At 41.0% G+C, this 17,359-nt stretch overlaps 1 protein-coding gene across 8 annotated transcripts in view; it reads left to right on the forward strand.

Annotated features, from left to right (window-relative positions):
- The window catches only part of LOC307016742 (dystrobrevin beta-like), a 29,703-nt gene extending 18,426 nt beyond the window's left edge, over positions 1-11,277 (forward strand). For 4 of the 8 annotated variants that reach the window (XM_079646029.1, XM_079646030.1, XM_079646031.1 and 1 more), the window contains exons 15-22: positions 1,230-1,343; positions 4,649-4,745; positions 5,197-5,217; positions 6,382-6,535; positions 7,293-7,382; positions 8,037-8,084; positions 9,252-9,284; positions 9,508-11,277. In XM_079646029.1, coding sequence (XP_079502155.1) covers positions 1,230-1,343; positions 4,649-4,745; positions 5,197-5,217; positions 6,382-6,535; positions 7,293-7,382; positions 8,037-8,084; positions 9,252-9,259 — 532 coding nt within the window. In that variant the 3' untranslated portion in view covers positions 9,260-9,284; positions 9,508-11,277. The remainder of the gene's footprint in view (positions 1-1,229; positions 1,344-4,648; positions 4,746-5,196; positions 5,218-6,381; positions 6,536-7,292; positions 7,383-8,036; positions 8,085-9,251; positions 9,285-9,507) is intronic. The other 4 variants (XM_079646034.1, XM_079646035.1, XM_079646033.1 and 1 more) reach the window with 4 other exon arrangements.
- The last annotated feature ends 6,082 nt before the right edge of the window (positions 11,278-17,359 follow it).

Below are 17,359 nucleotides of genomic sequence, written 5' to 3' on the forward strand. Positions count from 1 at the left end.
ATTTTCATAAACGGGATTTGATTGGCTGACGCTTCCGTCGAAGCTTCAAAAGTTGAACGTGGTTCAACATGGTTCAACTTTTGACGCGAGCAACGCGTAGCTACGCTCCCCACAATGCAGTTCGGCGAAGCGTGACGTCACCCCATTCAAAGTGAATGGGCAGAAGCGTTGAAGCTTCAACGCACGCCGCTGTGTGGACGGGCCGTTTCCACACACATGGTGAGAACACAACAAAACATAAAAAAAAAAAAGAATGAATGAATACACATCCACAGCCCAAATAAAACATCAACCTATTCCCCTGTCCTGCACACTTGAAACATGAACAAAAAACACAATTACGCAGCATAGAATACAAAGGAGAAAAGAAGCACGCAAGCATGTAAACACCAGTCATTCAGCCCATATCAAAGTCCATAAAGCGGACAGGAGGCCGCGCTGTCCGTTAATAAAGTTTAAATCTTCCGGACAAAATGAGAAAAGTGTCGGTCAAAGGTCTTCTTTGTTATGTATTGAGCTTTAAAACAAAATGATATGATTCGATATTAAACTAATAATAGTAGATTAACTATTCAAAAGTGAACAGTAACTTATAATAACACGGGAATAATAAACGGAGCGCTCTCTCCCTCTCCTGACAGCCCGTCAGTCTCATGCAGCTCGAGGATCAGTAATGAGTGACCCGACAGTCAAACTAAACATATCTATAACTAGTTACGGTAGTTTGAGAGGTCATTCAAATAGCTACGTGTGATATTCTAACCTGAAGTGTGTGTTTTGTTCCGCTCACCGCTGCATGTGATCATGCAGAGCTGCGTGTCAACTCGTCAGCAGCAGCTGATCTCTCTCTCTCCCGTCAGATTAGACTTCACTCGCGTTTATGTCCATAAACTAGTTCTAGCTAATGATATGACTACCTGCTTATTAAAAGACACCTAAACAATAAATTAGTGTTTAATCTTCACAATCACTCATGTATACAAAAACCATATCACATTTGTCTACTCTCTACGTATACAGTATGCATTTTGTTTTGGTTTGTGCGTCTTAATGCCACTGCTTGTCAGGCTTTAAAGTGTATTCTCTAGTTCCAACACGTACATTCCTCCATATATTCTGTGAAAGCCTGCAGAAGCTTGGGTGTGTTCTTGTTTGTCTCTTCAGTCTGCTCAGTCATGTAACTCTGCCCACCCTTAGCTGACCATGTTGTATGTGTTTTCCTTTCCCAGAGAGATCTTGGCAGAGATCAAGAGTCTCCGTGTGGAGCATGACGCAGCGTGCCAGGCCAGCCCGGAGAAAGGCGGCAGTAACCCCATGCTGCTGGCCGAGCTCCGTCTGCTCAGGTAAACACACACTACGCCATGGATCTGCCCCACAAACATAGTATAACAGCTATGTGTGTTTTGTGTTGACACACCAACAGAAATTGCCACAGTGTCAGATTGGCGGGAAATCTGCCGCGTTGCTTTGCAGCACAGAGGGAGAACGCTTTATGGCAGATGGTGGTGACAGACGGTCGACTTTGTGTTAAAATCGCAACATGCTCATGCTATTTCAGTAATAAACAAAAAACCCAAGGGAGAGGAGGGGGGCTTGATACAAAGACATAACACATTTTGCTCAAGAGAGTTGCAGTAATTTCCATCAGAATCAGAATACCTTTATTTTATTCCCACAGAGGGATATCCCACATGGAAGGATATCTGTTGTTTTTGTTGTGCTATGCAATCCACTGCTCATAGCTTTGTATTTGATTGTAGCATTTTTTTACGTGATCTGATTCGTCAAGTTTTTGTTGTAGGAAAATGATTTCAAGTCCAACTGGAATAATCAAGATGCATTTGTTTTAGTGTGTATATATAGAGAGGCGAAGTCCCGCCCATCTACATCTACCCATGGGACCTTATTTTGGAAAAAGTATGTATTGAAGTCAATGGGGGGAGAAAACGTATCTTTCAATCCCGTTTGAATTGTGCCATGAATTACACATATGATGTTTGTCAATCTTAAAAAATAATTTCCAAAAGTCACAGTTTGTCGTGAAACTGTTGAAATATAAGACTATGAAAAACACGCAACTAAAAAGACTACAAATCCCAGAATCCCGGTCCCGCATGCTGGCTCTTACGGAACCGACTAACTCCCCTTGTGTGTATGTACAGCTCTCAGCACGCCCAGACTTGGAGTGATTTTCACCTCTTTTAATACTTTTCGCCTCATTCTGAAATAAAGAAGTGAAATGTGCCAACGTGACGGCCGTCTTGGTGTGTGGTGCGAGATGGGAGATGTAGTTCATTGAGCGGTTTCACACAAAAAAAAGTGTTACTTCACAGTTTTACCACACATTTGTATTTTTTTGACTTGTAAAATTAGCTTTTAAATTGACAAACATCATATGTGTAATTCGTGGCACAATTCAAACGGGATCGAAAGATAATCTTTCTCTCTCCATTGACTTCAATACAAACTTTTTTCGAAATAAGGTCCCATGGAGGTCCCCCGGAAAGGGAGGGACTTCGCCTCTCTATTATATGGCCACTCGGGGGTGCCAAATTCAAAAGGCTTCAGGTTTTGCAAATCATAATGTGTACTGTGGCATATGGTACATTCAACATATACTGTGATTGAGTGTGCTGCTAAATAATATGCATGTGTAGTTCAAACTGAAACAACCTTAATGACGCACATTAGCTTACACCAATAATTCAAGGTAACAACATTTGATGATTTTGTACCTTGAAATGACCAACTCTCCCCTCTGTCTTCACATCTCAACAGTGGATCATATTGATCCAAAGTCTCAATTAAAGTCATTCTCTGTAATATTGTTATGTGGGGTTCTCTAATGTGGTCAAATATTTCAACTTGTAACCATAGCACTCTTTCTTATCATCTTATTCCCAACCACATGCTGTTAAGAGGACATTTCCACCCCGACAGTATCTGTGTATGATTTCTTGCCAGCAAACTAGATAATGGTTTATTGGATGTCTTAATGCCTCATTTATCCAGACACAAATATTATTCTGTAAAATTCATTTTAATAATACAGATGAAGTAGTTATTTTTGACTCGTAATGACCCAAATCTGGAGTTTCCTCCTGACTCACTCTTATTTTATTTGTTTATTTACTCATTGGTCTAAACATGTAAAGAGAAGCCAAGCCGGAAAGAATAGTGTTGATGCTCCTGCTTTAATGTTTCATCCAGACCACATACTGTTTGTGAAAAAATGTGTAAACACCTCCCATGCTGACCTTGTCTTATTTTTGCTGCCAACTCAGTGTAAACAATGAGAATTGAGTTCTCATTATGTTTGAAAACCTTTCAGCTGCATTAGGTCCTTAATGCTTCTGCCTTTTGAGAACCGGTTGCATCAGACTCATGATGTTCTCTTGTTCTGTTCTCTCTCAAAACCTCATCTCTAGCAAATCTCCTGAAACAAAGGATCACCCAGAATAGAATCAAGGATTTCACACGCTGTATACCTTCCATCTCCCAACATCCACGTTTACATCTGTTTGCTCTACCATTTGCATTTTCTCTGGCAAGGCTCTCGCCTCACTTTTGTGGTTTCTCCTGGGAATCTTTCAAGGATGAAAAGCCATCTTGACTGACATGAGTCTCTTATTTCGCTAACTGGGCAATTTGAAAAGTGTCTGCAGACGAGAGAGAGAGAGATGCACTTCCTCCTAAAGTGCCAAACATTCAACGAAGTAAGGAACATTTACTGGAACAAGTTGAACTCTGTAATCCCAGGTTTGAAGGAGGTTGATGACCCCTCAAGACTGAGCATACTCCTAGGACCTAGGAGAAGGAGACAAGGCACACCTTGCTGCCCAATATGTATACACATGCCACAACCTGAGGGACAGTGAATGACACACACACACACACACACACACACACACACACACACACACACACACACACACACACACACACACACACACACACACACACACACACACACACACACACACACACACACACACACACACACACACACACACACACACACACACACGCGGTGAAGTGTAATTGTATCACTGTATATATATATCAATAATATGTAAACATTTGAAATGTATGTTAATTATTTTGTATTTTGATGCTTTGGCAACATTGTTTCGTTTAACCTTCATGCCAATAAAGCCCCTTGGAATTGGGTTGGAGAGAGAGAAGAGAGAGAGAGAGGATTTTTTGGCAGTTCACCAACTTAGTTTTATCCTTCATTCACCTCATGTTACCATCTCCAGCAGTCTGGAGGATTGTGTGTTAGTGCCTGCCAGGAATGGGACGATGGAGCATCCTATCACTCTATTTCTCATTAAGTAGATTGTGGTGAATTTCCATTACTGCTACGACCATGAGTATCCTCACATAGGGTTAGTGCTCGTGCAGATCAATGCTGTTTAGGTGACTTAGTGCAAATAATGGTGTACAAAATTAAATCTGGGGATGTGAGACAAGTGTAAATGTGGCCTGGAAGTCTACAATAATAGCTCTTGATGTCTTCATCTTTCTGTAATTGTGCTCCTTTGTAACCTCAAATAATGTCAGTGTCTTGTGCCTCCTGTGGGGTTTTTGTTGCTGCCTCCCGACTCTCTGTTATGTGACAGTAATGGAGGGATGATGTGTTTTGCAGACAAAGGAAAGATGAGCTGGAGCAGAGGATGTCGTCTCTGCAAGAGAGCAGGAGGGAGCTGATGGTACAGCTCGAGGGACTGATGAAGCTGCTCAAGGTGACACACACACACACACACACACACACACACACACACACACACACACACACACACACACACACACACACACACACACACACACACACACACACACACACACACAGACACACACACAGAGACACACACACACACACACACACACACACACACACACACACAGACAGACAGACAGACAGACAGACAGACAGACAGACAGACAGACAGACAGACAGACAGACAGACACACACACAGGCTTTTATTTCAGCATGGTGAATTTGTCACACAGTAGAGGACAAAGTTTCCCTTCTTTGTCACACCTCCCTGTTTCTGTCCTCGCAGTAACAAGCTTCACTTTTCCCTCTGCTATTTCACTCCTTAATCATTTCCAGCTCTGACTGTATCTGACTTCTCCTTTTCCATCCTCTTCCTCTCTGTTTGTTTCCGACTGCCCTTGTTGTGGCCCTGTAGGATGAAGAGCAGCGACAGGCAGTAAGTTTATCCCCCTTATGTTGGACTCGCGTGGCGTGAATGTGGGGTTCAGCCCTAATGTCTTGCAGAATGTCAAAAACAAAGCTCAATTTTCAAAACATGTGGGCATATATGTGACCCGCTCTATAGAAATCACTCGGAACGGCTCATTTCAAAATAAACGTGGATTTGCGTAAAAAAATAAACAAAGTCTTGGCTTTCAGAATATGAAACTTTTATTTCCAAAATCACACGATAAACACATTTTTGAAGCTTTGTAAAGGGAAGATGACAGCTCCCCCTCCCTCCGGCTGAAGTTATGAATGTAAGGCGTATAGTAATCATAGATAACACGGCCGGGTCCATTACAGTTTATTTTCATCTGATTTCAATTTAACAAAGTCTTGGCTTTCAGAATATTAAACTTGTTTCGGCAAATTCAGATGATAAATACAGCGTTGAAGTTTGTAACGGCATAATTACAAGCGGAGAACGGAGTAACTTGACGTCACAGCAGGCATAACAACAGCCGGTGTTACTCGTGAGGGTTTTCCCCGGGAAGCACAATACACACAAATGCAAAATTACACAAACACACACACACACACACGTATACACACACACACACACACACACGTATACACACACACACACACACACACACACACACACACACACACACACACACACACACGTATACACACACGTATACACACACACACACGTATACACACACACTCGCGAGCTTCCCCCAGACCAGTAATCCAACAAAAAATATCTTCCCTCCGTAGTATTTTGATCATTTGCTAATAACCAATCAGATCGATGGATTCCAGAGAGAAGGAAACTTTAAAGGCCTTTTCCTCAAAATGATGACTCGGTGACAGTCATTATATAATGTGACATATTTCGCTTAATATTTGGAGAACAACAACAATCCTGATATCATTAGAAAGCTAGAAATCTCCTCTTTCCAGCAGTGTATACAACTCAAAATGTGTCTTCGGGTCAATGCGACTGATTTCGATGGAGCAGGTCAGATATTAGTTCACCTTTTTCCACCTGTAACCAGAACTTAAACTGCATTGTAAAAGTGATGTCAGCTGCAACAAAAATGACAAGTGAGATGTTTCTGGAATCCATAAATGAAGTGTAACAAACCCCTTTTCTAAATCGATGTTTCAGGCGCAGGCGGCTGGCTCTTCTCACGCCTCTCCTTCTCGACCGAGCCCTTCGACAGTGCGCTCTGTAGCTGCTGCGTCTCCCCACGCTCACATGTACCATCCTCAAGACTCACTCGCTGGGGTGGGCGGTGACGTACAAGAAGCATTCGCCCAAGGTAAGTCTGGAAATTACAGCAGTGTAAAAAAACGACCATTATTTAATACTTTTAAATGGTCTTGTCCTCAAGTGACATACATATCTAATGGCGTTTGGTTTAGTTAAAGCTATTTACGACAGAGTTCAATACCGAGTCCTCTTTAAAACACCTAGGGGAGATGTTTCTTGCAGATAGGATTCAACACGTCTTACAATTTTCCGGTCAGCTCAAAAATGTCTCTGACTAAACCTGTAGTTGTCATAACTCGAACTGGGTATTTTACTAGTTGGAAAATGTTCTATTTACCTGCTTCTCTGAAATATTACTTTTTAAATTGTGAATTTCTATCTTTTTTTTTATTTGCAAAGGTCTGACATTTTGAATGTTAATGCTCATTCGTAAAACAATTGTCGAGTCGTTACTCCAGCTGTGTTCACCACATGGAGTTATAACATTTCTGCTCAGCGCCAAACACAAATGCAACAGTTGTTTCAGACCCAGTGTTTCGCATTAGTTTCCCCGTATTAACAGTTCACGGTGCAAAAACTACAGCCTGTAATTCAAACCACTTCACAGGAACAAAAACAGCCGATTTGTCAACGAAATCCGGTTTAACAATGTAAACATGGAACATCAATGCTTCACATTATCTCAACAATGTGTGGAAGATTTAAATTAAAGCAACAACATGTGTTAGAAATCAGACATGTGTCCCAAATGGTTTTCAAGTTTGTAAAAAAGTTTTGAGGAAGCTCTTATTTTCTTCTTGTCACAGGCCCGAGAAGGAACCTGAGGAACGATCTTCTGGTCGCAGCCGACTCCATCACCAACACCGTGTCCTCTCTGGTCAAAGAGCTGCACTCTGGTACAAGCTAACATACACAATAGTATCCATAGTATCTTGCAGATTCTCTTTTCACATGTTCATAGATTCGTAACAAACACCATTTCACAAATTAAGTCAAATATTGTCTTCTAGGTTTCTGTCACTTCAGTCAGACAACTCACGTGTTTCTTAATATGTTTATTAGAAGCAGCATATAGTTTGAGTTTGGCGTCTAGGCTCGGGCCTCATCACTCCACAGATTAACAAAGAACATTGAGTGATGATTAGATAACTATCACCCGAGCCTACAGGTGGAAGCTGGGGTGGAGCTGGGGTGGTGGTGGGGGGGGGGGGCAGGCGAGCAGCAGCAGCAACATGAAACACAGCAGCAGGAACATGAACGCAGCAATAGCAAGTGAACACAGCAGTGGCAGCAGCATAGCGAGGAGGCAGTGGCGGCATGTTTAGGAGAATGCGTTTGGTTGGTTGTAAGAGGGACGAGGTGCGTCACGTGTTAATGTATCATTGGTGCTCGAGTTGACTGCCTGAACTAGCTCGCAGGTTTCGCCCCATTTTGGTCAAGAAATTCAAGAAGTTACTTGTAAATGTTTTTATCTGTGAAAAGATTTACATTTTGCCCGTACACATGTTCATTTGTTGACTTTTTTTTTTTTTTATTCTCTTTCCGAGCAGATGATGTTCGGGAGGAAGAGGAGAGACTGCTGAATGGGAAGGACAGAGGTAAGATATTATCTCTATTTAGATTTTCACATTAAATGATCTCCCCCCTCTTTACTCGCTCTCCTTGCTTACAAACTTTACACTAACATGATAATTTCAATGCTGAGTCTTTGCAGTGGGACGAACACGGTTTCAAAAAAGCTGTTAAATGTGATTAACTGATATAAATCACATTTATATTTTCCCTTATTCATTTATTTTGTATTGAGTATTAAGTTTAATTTCTCAGTCCTCTTTCTCACACGACAAGAACATTTCCTTTAGTAACACGTGGACATGGATTAAAAGTCCTCTGTGTGGGAAAACTGCGGCTTCATGCAGAGTGAAGCAGCAGTTTTCATTACCACTTTCATTGCAGATTTCACAAACATCTGACTGAAAAAACACTGAAATGGACACATTTTTCATATAAATAATGATACTGCCTTGATTGCAGATAAAGCTTTTAGGTAGAACATATCAGCTAGCGAACGTTTAACAAAATAAAGTGAGGTTTTGCTCAGAAGTGAAATGCTTTTGTACGTGCAGCTTCTCTGCATGACTTGCTGTGTCTAGAATTTAGAAGAATTGGGAGGGATGAAACCCAGGGCAGGGCAGGAGGTGAACTGGGACCTCTCCAAGTAGCACACTCCATATTTTAGGTCTGGTCTGGGACTTGAACTGGCGACCCTACAGCTCCCAGTCCAAGCTCCTACTGACTGAGCCACTGGCGGATTATGCCCTCATGCACATTCTCCATTAGACACCACTTATTCTCCAGGTGCCCCCTCGCTTCATTAACACGCCGTCTCATTAGCCATTCTTTATGGAGAGGACCGCCTGCGGAGACGGGGCGCTGCAACTACTTCCTGGTTCCCCGAGTCCAGACTTAACGCTTATTAGAAACTAACCTGCAGTACTAACCCGCCGACCCCGAACAGCCAGACGGACTGCAGGCCAGGTCTCAGCCCCCTGTTCAACACAGTTAAGTCATAACGTTTTAAAGAGAAATACTGTTAGACTGTTCACTATTGAGTTTTCTCTCTGGATTTACCCAGCTTGTGTAGCACCTGCCAAGCACAGTCTTGTTTTATGGTCTGGTTCTTTTTAGAGTTTCTGGCAGAGACCTGTAGCACTTGATTTAGCACCGCACAAACATTTGCTGATGAACTTTCTTTCTCTCTTTAGCAGGTTAAAACAATCGCAGGAGAAACAAAAACAGTAAGTGATTCTGTGTAATCAATTTGCAAAAACAAAACAGAAAACTGTTGTTATCCCCTTTTGATATGTTGTGAATGTGTTTTATAGTGATGCTAACCTTTTTTTGAGGTTTAAAAAAGCCTAACTCTAAAGCTAGCTTATATAAATTGGTTAATTTCTACAAAAAATGAACAACATATTATCATGAACCAGAGATATAACGTGCTAATGCCTCTCTCCTCAGGCAGACTGACGTTTGATCACGGCCAAAGAAGACTCACCCTGCTGGGATTATTATATATCATCATATATTTATCGTTAGCCAATGGGGAATAGAGCTCCTCTGCCAATCAACCAATCACGATGCTGGACACCAAACGACCGCTGGGTCCCTACTGATGTATAGCTGTGATTCTGTGTGTGTGTGTGTCATGTCACTGTGGTTTTAACTTTTTGTTGTTGATTTGATCGTGCATAGCTAAACAAGGAGTCTGAAACCTGCTGATTTGTACCGTAGCCTGTGTGTGTGTGTGTGTGCTCTGCTTTTTTCGAGGGTCAAGTAAGTGAAGAAAAGATGTGTTACGGAAATTTGTGAAGGATTAAAAAAAAAAACTGGAATGTTTCAGGATGGAAATACAGGATGTAAAGAGAAGTGGTAAACAGACGAGAAGTGTGTAGTAATGTTTTACGTTTCGGCACTGTGTGCTTAGTATTTATTGCTTTGATTTGAGTTTAGACATTTAGTCTTTCAGTTTGAGTGTTCATGTGTATGGTCCTGCTGAGATGATAAGCTTTAACGGGACGCTTCCTGCTGAAGGCTGAAAGCTAAGGTCCCGCTCTTGTTACCTGGCAGATTAGTGCCATGGTGCTGATATGACAGCAGCTCAGGTTGTGCTGGCCTCTCTGTGTAACTCGGTACTGCAGTGGGACTACAGTCGATGAGGTGTGTGTGTGTGTGTGTGTGTGTGATAAAAAAACATTTGCTGCAACAGTGTAGCAATAGAGTAGCAAAGTGGGCTCTGGAAGTATTTATGCCCATGTTTTATAAATATTCTTCTAAAAAGTCAGTGTAGCCCAACCTGGTTATTAAGGGTCACTTGGTGATGACAGAAATAAGAGAACAGTTAATTACATAATTGTAGGATTTTATTGTCAATCAATGGACTAAAAAAAAACTCATATCCACATAATTCGTTTTTTAAAATTCTAATCTTGCATGCAAAATGTCTCTTGACACCACTGTAGAAAAAAGAAATACGACATTGTTGTAATCAGAGACAAAAACAGCGTAGCCTTCTTTAGAAATTGATTCATTAAACTCAATTCAAGGTCTCCTATTGGACGTTTCCGCAATGCTCCTTGGAAGTTGTGTAAGACTTCTCTCATGTCTTTAAGTACAAACATTTTTGAGTTTTTGTGAGTTTGACGTATGCTTTAACCAGTGCCCCTTATCAAACATTATCTCACAAGAGTTTATTCAATTTACTTTCCAAACGCTGCCTGTCCAAAATGACTCTTCACACTTTGCTACTCTTCGGTTCAGGCTTTATGTAAAATGCAGGGGATTGTGGGAGTCGTAGTTCTCCATGGATGTTAAGCTATAACCAGCAGCCCAAGAACATGTTCTGATATCTGTATGATAATTAAAGATGACCCAAAGTGACTTACTGAGCTTGAATCAGGTCAGGTAGATATGTTTTTAGCATTACATGGCTTTGATTTGGAAGCTGTAGGTAACTGTTGTACATTTTAAAATCAGCTTTTAGTTGGACATTATATTTTTTAGAGACTTCACCAGCCTTTCATATTGTTCGACTGACAGCTTGCATGTGTGATGAATGATGAATACCTGAATGAGCTTATGTTTCTGTCTGAATGTGTGAGCGTGACACCAAAATTGACAGGGCAGACGAGTCCTGGCATGAAATTGTAAACACCTTCAGCTCTGAACCTGCCTGAGCTGACACTGTGAGTGAAGCGTGTGTTTAATCTGTAATAAAAATATTTAAAGTCAGACTCTTGTGTTTTGTTGTCCTTGTAACTGTCGGTCATAATCCCCCAGGACACAAAAGGCTTGGCAGCGACATAACAACACAGGTATGTGATGTGTCCAAAAACCTTTCCACAATTTTCCTAGAGCTCTTTCCTGACCTCAACCTCCGGATTTGCTCTTGTTTGTGAACACTGTTTAAATAACTGATCAAATAAACCTGTGAATAAGTTGGAAACAAAACTGCTGTATTCCTGGAAAGTGACCCATTTGTTAAATTCCTTGACAGCATTTCTGAACCCAATGCTTTTGCAGCAACTCCGAAACCAACGCTAACTCTGGAGGCGAGTACTTGATAAATATGGTAGTAATTAAGTTTTAGCTGATTTTTTTTAACCTGTAAAGAAGACCTGCATTCAAAATCTTAAGTTAAAGTATATAAGTAAAAGCAGCAAGGTGTACTATGTGTCAGAATTACTCATGCTAAAGAGCCCTATTACTGTGTTAAAGCACAACATTGAATAATGATGCATTTATGTGTAAAACATTTTATTGTTCACGTTTAAAATATTTTCAACAACCATGTATGATGTTAACCTAATGTATAATGCATCACATTTTAACAACTCGTAATGTAATTGACCTAAATAAGTAAAAAGTAAAACATTTACACATGAAATGCTGAAGAAATTGGTAATATTAAAGTACAAGTAGGATTTGAACTTGGGTAAATGTACTTAGTTAATTGTACCAGTATAGCAAACAAAATCTCACCATTTGTACCCAAACTGACCACAAACAACCAAGCCAATGTTTTTCATCTTCATAATAACCCAGTTAATAAACACCCACTTTCTCTCCGCTACGTAAGACTGTTTTACCTTTTCCCTGATTTAGTGTCCTCATTAGTATGGATGACCAGTTCTCACTTTTCCCATGAGCTTCCTTTAGTGTGTGTGTGTGTGTGTGTGTGTGTGTGTGTGTGTGTGTGTGTGTGTGTGTGTGTGTGTGTGTGTGTGTGTGTGTGTGTGTGTGTGTGTGTGTGTGTGTGTGTGTGTGTGTGTGTGTGTGTGTGTGTGTGTGTGTGTGTGTGTGTGTGTGTGTGTGTGTGTGTGTGTGTGTGTGTGTGTGTGTGTGTGTGTGTGTGTGTGTGTGTGTGTGTGTGTGTGTGTGTGTGTGTGTGTGTGTGTGTGTGTGTGTTGGGGGTGTAAACTATAGACTGAATAAAGCTCATTGAGGTTGTCTGTTGTTGGTGACCTCATTGACTGCTATAAATAACCCCCCAACAACAGTGCAGTTATGACCCTGTTTATTAGGGATCTTAACACTTTCAGAGGTCAAACTGAGTTTAACCTTCTGCTCTGAAGCAAAAATCAACGATTCATAATGCAATTAAAGTCAATTTGATTTCATTGATAATAGTTCAAAGTCAGTATTAATAATAATCAGCACTTTTCAGTAGTTTTTTAAGGGTAAAAGTAAAAAAATATCTTGTTTAATCTTAATAAATGATTGGATTTGCTGCTTTTCTCTGTTTGATATCATTATAAATTGTGATGTATTTTTATTTATATATAACATACAAATAAAATGAGCATATTAGATCCTCTATGACAAGATATGGACTCAGTTATTAAAGGAAGTAAATAATAAACTCATTTAACAATTATGTAAACAAAGGTTGCATCAGTAAGAATTACTTTATGTGTCTATTTCTCCACACACTGTTCGAAATCTTTTACAACTACACCTAGTAGTGTTTAAAGGGACAGCAAACCTTCAAATCAAATACATACGGGTACTGCATGTTTTCCCTTACCTAAAAGGGCTATTTTAATCTAGATTGTTTTCGTATGTGTTGCAGAGTATTATAGATATCAGCTACAATATAATCTAGATAGCACTCAGCTTGTGGTGCCTGGGTCGCAAAAAGAATAACACACTTAAAGATGTCAACAGCATGTCTCTTTTTTTCCAAAAATCATGACCCGGTCACTCAAGACCCCTCTGATCCGCTTACTTCATTTACTGTTTTTCCTATGTTTCTGTGCAGTTAGAGGAGAGCAGGTTTCAACGTGTTGCAGCATGATGCAGCTTCACCTGTTGAGGAACATGCAGAGAGGGTAGTTACAGAAAGAACCCACCAAGCAAGAACGTGGGTAAATGTGTTGCCCTTTTGGGTTATAATTGTGGAAAACACGTTTTCTGGAGTTATTGCTTATCCAAAGCAAAGGTTAAAAAGAACAGAGGCTGATTTGTGATATTGGGCTTTATTAATAAAACGGACCTAACTGTTTGTTTGTAGTCCAAACTCTCTCTAACATAGTATTCACCAACTATTTTGTTATCATCAAGAAAAACTAATTCTGCATTTTAAAAACTAATGAAGGCACCTTTTTAGATTTCTCTTTATTATAGCTTTCTGTATTTTTAAAACAGCTCGGATAGAAAACAGGTAACATCAGTGTGCTTAAGATTCAGAAAAAACCTGTGACAAAGTCAGTGTATCTGCTGAACGTGGTTGAACTACTTTAAAGGTTGACTTAAGTTATGTTTATTTTTGGAAAATTGTTGTACTTCTGATCCACCTGTCTTCACATGCATGTACGTGCACGTGCGTGCTGTAGATGTAGACTTTAGGACCTCGCGGAAACTCTCCGGTGCGGCAGCCTCTGCGGCTCGTGAGAGAGAGCAGGCCGGTTGGAGAGAGAGAGAGCAGGCGGGGAGCGCGAGCAGCAGCGGGGAGAGAAGACCCGGTAGAGTGCGAGGAGGGAGAGAGAGAGAGAGAGTGAGCGAGAGAGATCGAGCGAGAAAGAGAGGAGAGAGAGCGACGACCGTCAGGCTCCGCGTGCCTAACGGACGGACGACACGGTAAATATAAACATTACATTTTGGCTCGTGAAGTGAATCAGTGATGTCCTAAAGTCATCGCTCGTGCGTTCCGGAGCCAGACCCCTGGTTCCGTTTTAGCAGCTGATGTGCGCGTGAAGACGGTGCGTGCACGAGTGAACTTGGTGAGTTCTTTTTTTGTACGGTGTGCGGAAAATCACGGCACCGGACAACCGTTATACGAGTGTGTGTGTGTGTCCGGTGGATCGTGCACCCCGCCTCCAGGCACCGGCAGGTAACGTTAAACCGGTGCGCGCGGTCCTCCTCTCACCAGATGCAGACAGACACATCAGCGCGCGCTACCGTCGCCTCCGCGGACTGGTGGGCACGCGCCTGAGGTTAACGAGTGCATTCGGTCTGAGATGCGCCCCCGTATGTGTTTTTTACCTGACCCAGTAACGTTTACCGTCGACGCACACTCAGACACGTGTCCCCCACCAGCTGCCCCCCCACCGGGGTTATCTGCCGGTTCTGAGAGGTCGTCCGGTAAAGGCCGCGTGAGGTCGCTCCCAATATTAATTGTCATAAGGCTGGACTACGTCAAACTTGCAGGAAAACTATGATACTTCCTGCGTAGACTTTCAAAAATAAAAGTCTCGGTCTACACTGTGGTACACACAGTTCTGTTTGCTGATTGTGTAATCAAAATATTTTAAGCAGTTTGATCAAATAGGTATCCAAGAAGTGATTGTTAAACATTTAACAAGTTTCAATGTTATAGAAGTGATTGATAAAACCTTCAAGGGAGCTAAAGATTATTTAAACTAATAATTATATTTTGATGTGTAGAATATCAGACAGTATTCTTGATTTATCTCACTTAAAGCCCAAACCCTTAGGTGTTTAATTAACTGATGACAAAAAGCAAATATTAATATTTGAAAAGCTCTAACTGGTTTAAAAATATTACTTAAACAATTAGTCATCAAACAATAGTTGTGGGTGATTCATATTGTAAGGTCGCCTTACAATGAATAAAATAAATAGCCTACAATTAATTGGATTATTTGTTGCGATCAATTGTTTAGGAGTTAATTTTAGTCCATGTCGTCTGAATTATTTCTGCAGATTTTAGGGACTTCTGCTAAGTTTACACGTTCTACAAAATCTAAGACAGGATGGGTATTGTTTCTGCTGATCCCAATGATTTCACACCTTAATTTCACCACTTTTATGCCATCAAGAATTCAATAAATAAACAAATAAACAATTCAGTATTTGGGGAAGAAAAATTAGAAATGTCAGAAAACATATCATGCAATACTTTCTGATCTGAGGTTGGAAAGTAAGAGTCTGTATTAAAAAACACCTGTATACACGTGTCTATATCATAATAAATAAACACATTTTTCGAATTAAGTCTCAAGCAATAATATCCCGCTCTGTAAAATAAACCTGAGAATTAGTTAGATTAGACAATTAGACAATAAATACAATTAAAAGTATAATGCTTTTATTTTGAAAAACAAACCACCTACTTCCTTGTGTCACCACTGCCTTACTGTCATTACCTTGATTCACCTCTAAAGCGTATTCTCTGCGCAATCATTTCCCCTCCCACCAGCACAGGCTTCTGCTCGGGCCTTTCTCCATGGTCTAATTTAAACCACTGCTGCATGAGGACTGAATCAATTTACATCTGTGTGTTTAGACTCACTATAGGAGAGAGAGGTATCTGGGTGACCTACATACTGTACGCAGAACTTGGAGGAATTGGTTTTCCTGCAGGGTGTAGGGTGGATACTGTACAACCATGTCTGCAAAGTTTCCACCCCTGTATTTCTCTCCTCTGGTAACCCTGGCTCGCTGCCTGTTGTTTTAACAGTAGGTGATGTAAGGCCAGAGCATGGGGAGTGACATACTGTACAATACATGTTGAGGAAAGCCAGACTTATTGGCTGCACTCACACTGTGCTCACATCCAAATCACTGCTGAGATCCAAGTTCTCTTTTGAGGCACATGCAAACACAGCTTTTTAAACTCCTTTTGTGTTTGAATTGTGATCTGTTTATGAACAGACCACTTAGCCGATTATGTTGGAGCAAGAACGAAAAGTGTAGTCAATGTTTAAAGTTGTTAAAGGGTCCAAGATGGTGGAAGGAGCTCCCCATTGATATCAGGACAGCAGAAAGTAAACACATCTTCTGCCCCAGAATGAAAACCCACCTGTTTTTAATGTGCCTTGGCCATCAAACCCAACACATTTTTAGCAAATATATATCTGCATTTGTCTACTTGTTAAGCTAGGGACCTGTTGCACGCATTCCACAAATGCCTCGCTATGTTACCTGTCTGTTTTGAATATCTGTTGTAGAAATAAGAGAAAAAACAAACGAGAAAGAAGATGGATAAATGATAAATAATCAATAGAAAAAGGGGTACCACTTAACAATAAGACTACCCTCATAAAGGATTCAGAAAGGGTTTATAATTAGGTTATGAATTAGGTTGTAAACACTTTATTAATCATTAAGAACATTTATAAACCAGTTCTAACATACGTCAACACAGGCTCACTATTTGGCAAGATGACTAAGCCTTATATTGGCTACTTAGCGAGAATCAACTCAGTGAGCAACAGATACCAAAGATGCTGGCTGATGAAGAAGATGAAGTAAGCTAAGTAGCCAATATAAGGCCTGGCAGTACAGATAAATTGGCTCACTATTTGGCAAGAAGACTAAGCCTTATATTGGGTGCATCTCACTTCAGTTATTTTTCACTTCCTCACTCCTCTGTCTCGGTATCACCGGAAGTTGATTTGTCTGCACCATTTTGAGTACCGTCCCAGTGGCCTTATTTGTGCCAGAGGATCCAGGAGCGATAATGGAGGAGCGATAAGATCGAAGAACTACCAGACCATCCTCCGGTGAAATCCTCAGACACTCGCCCCGCCCCCTTACTGTGTATCACTCACTGATTGGACGATACAGCGCATGCACTGATCTGGCTGCTGTCAGACGATCAGCTGTGCGGCGTCATCACAAACGGACGTCGCTTCACCTGACGCTCCAGAGGAAACGACGCCCATTGCTCTTAAAACTAATTTCCCTGCTGCTCGTGGTTTCCTTGCGTCTCAAGGAATCCATTTAACCGAAGTGAGATGCACCTATTGGCTACTTAGCGAGAATCAACTCAGTGAGCAACAGATACCAAGGATGCTGGCTGATGACGAAGATGAAGTAAGCTAAGTAGCCAATATATAAGGCTTAGCAG

Source organism: Notothenia rossii, assembly GCF_949606895.1.
Source record: "Notothenia rossii genome assembly, chromosome: 8".
Lineage (NCBI taxonomy): Eukaryota > Metazoa > Chordata > Actinopteri > Perciformes > Nototheniidae > Notothenia > Notothenia rossii.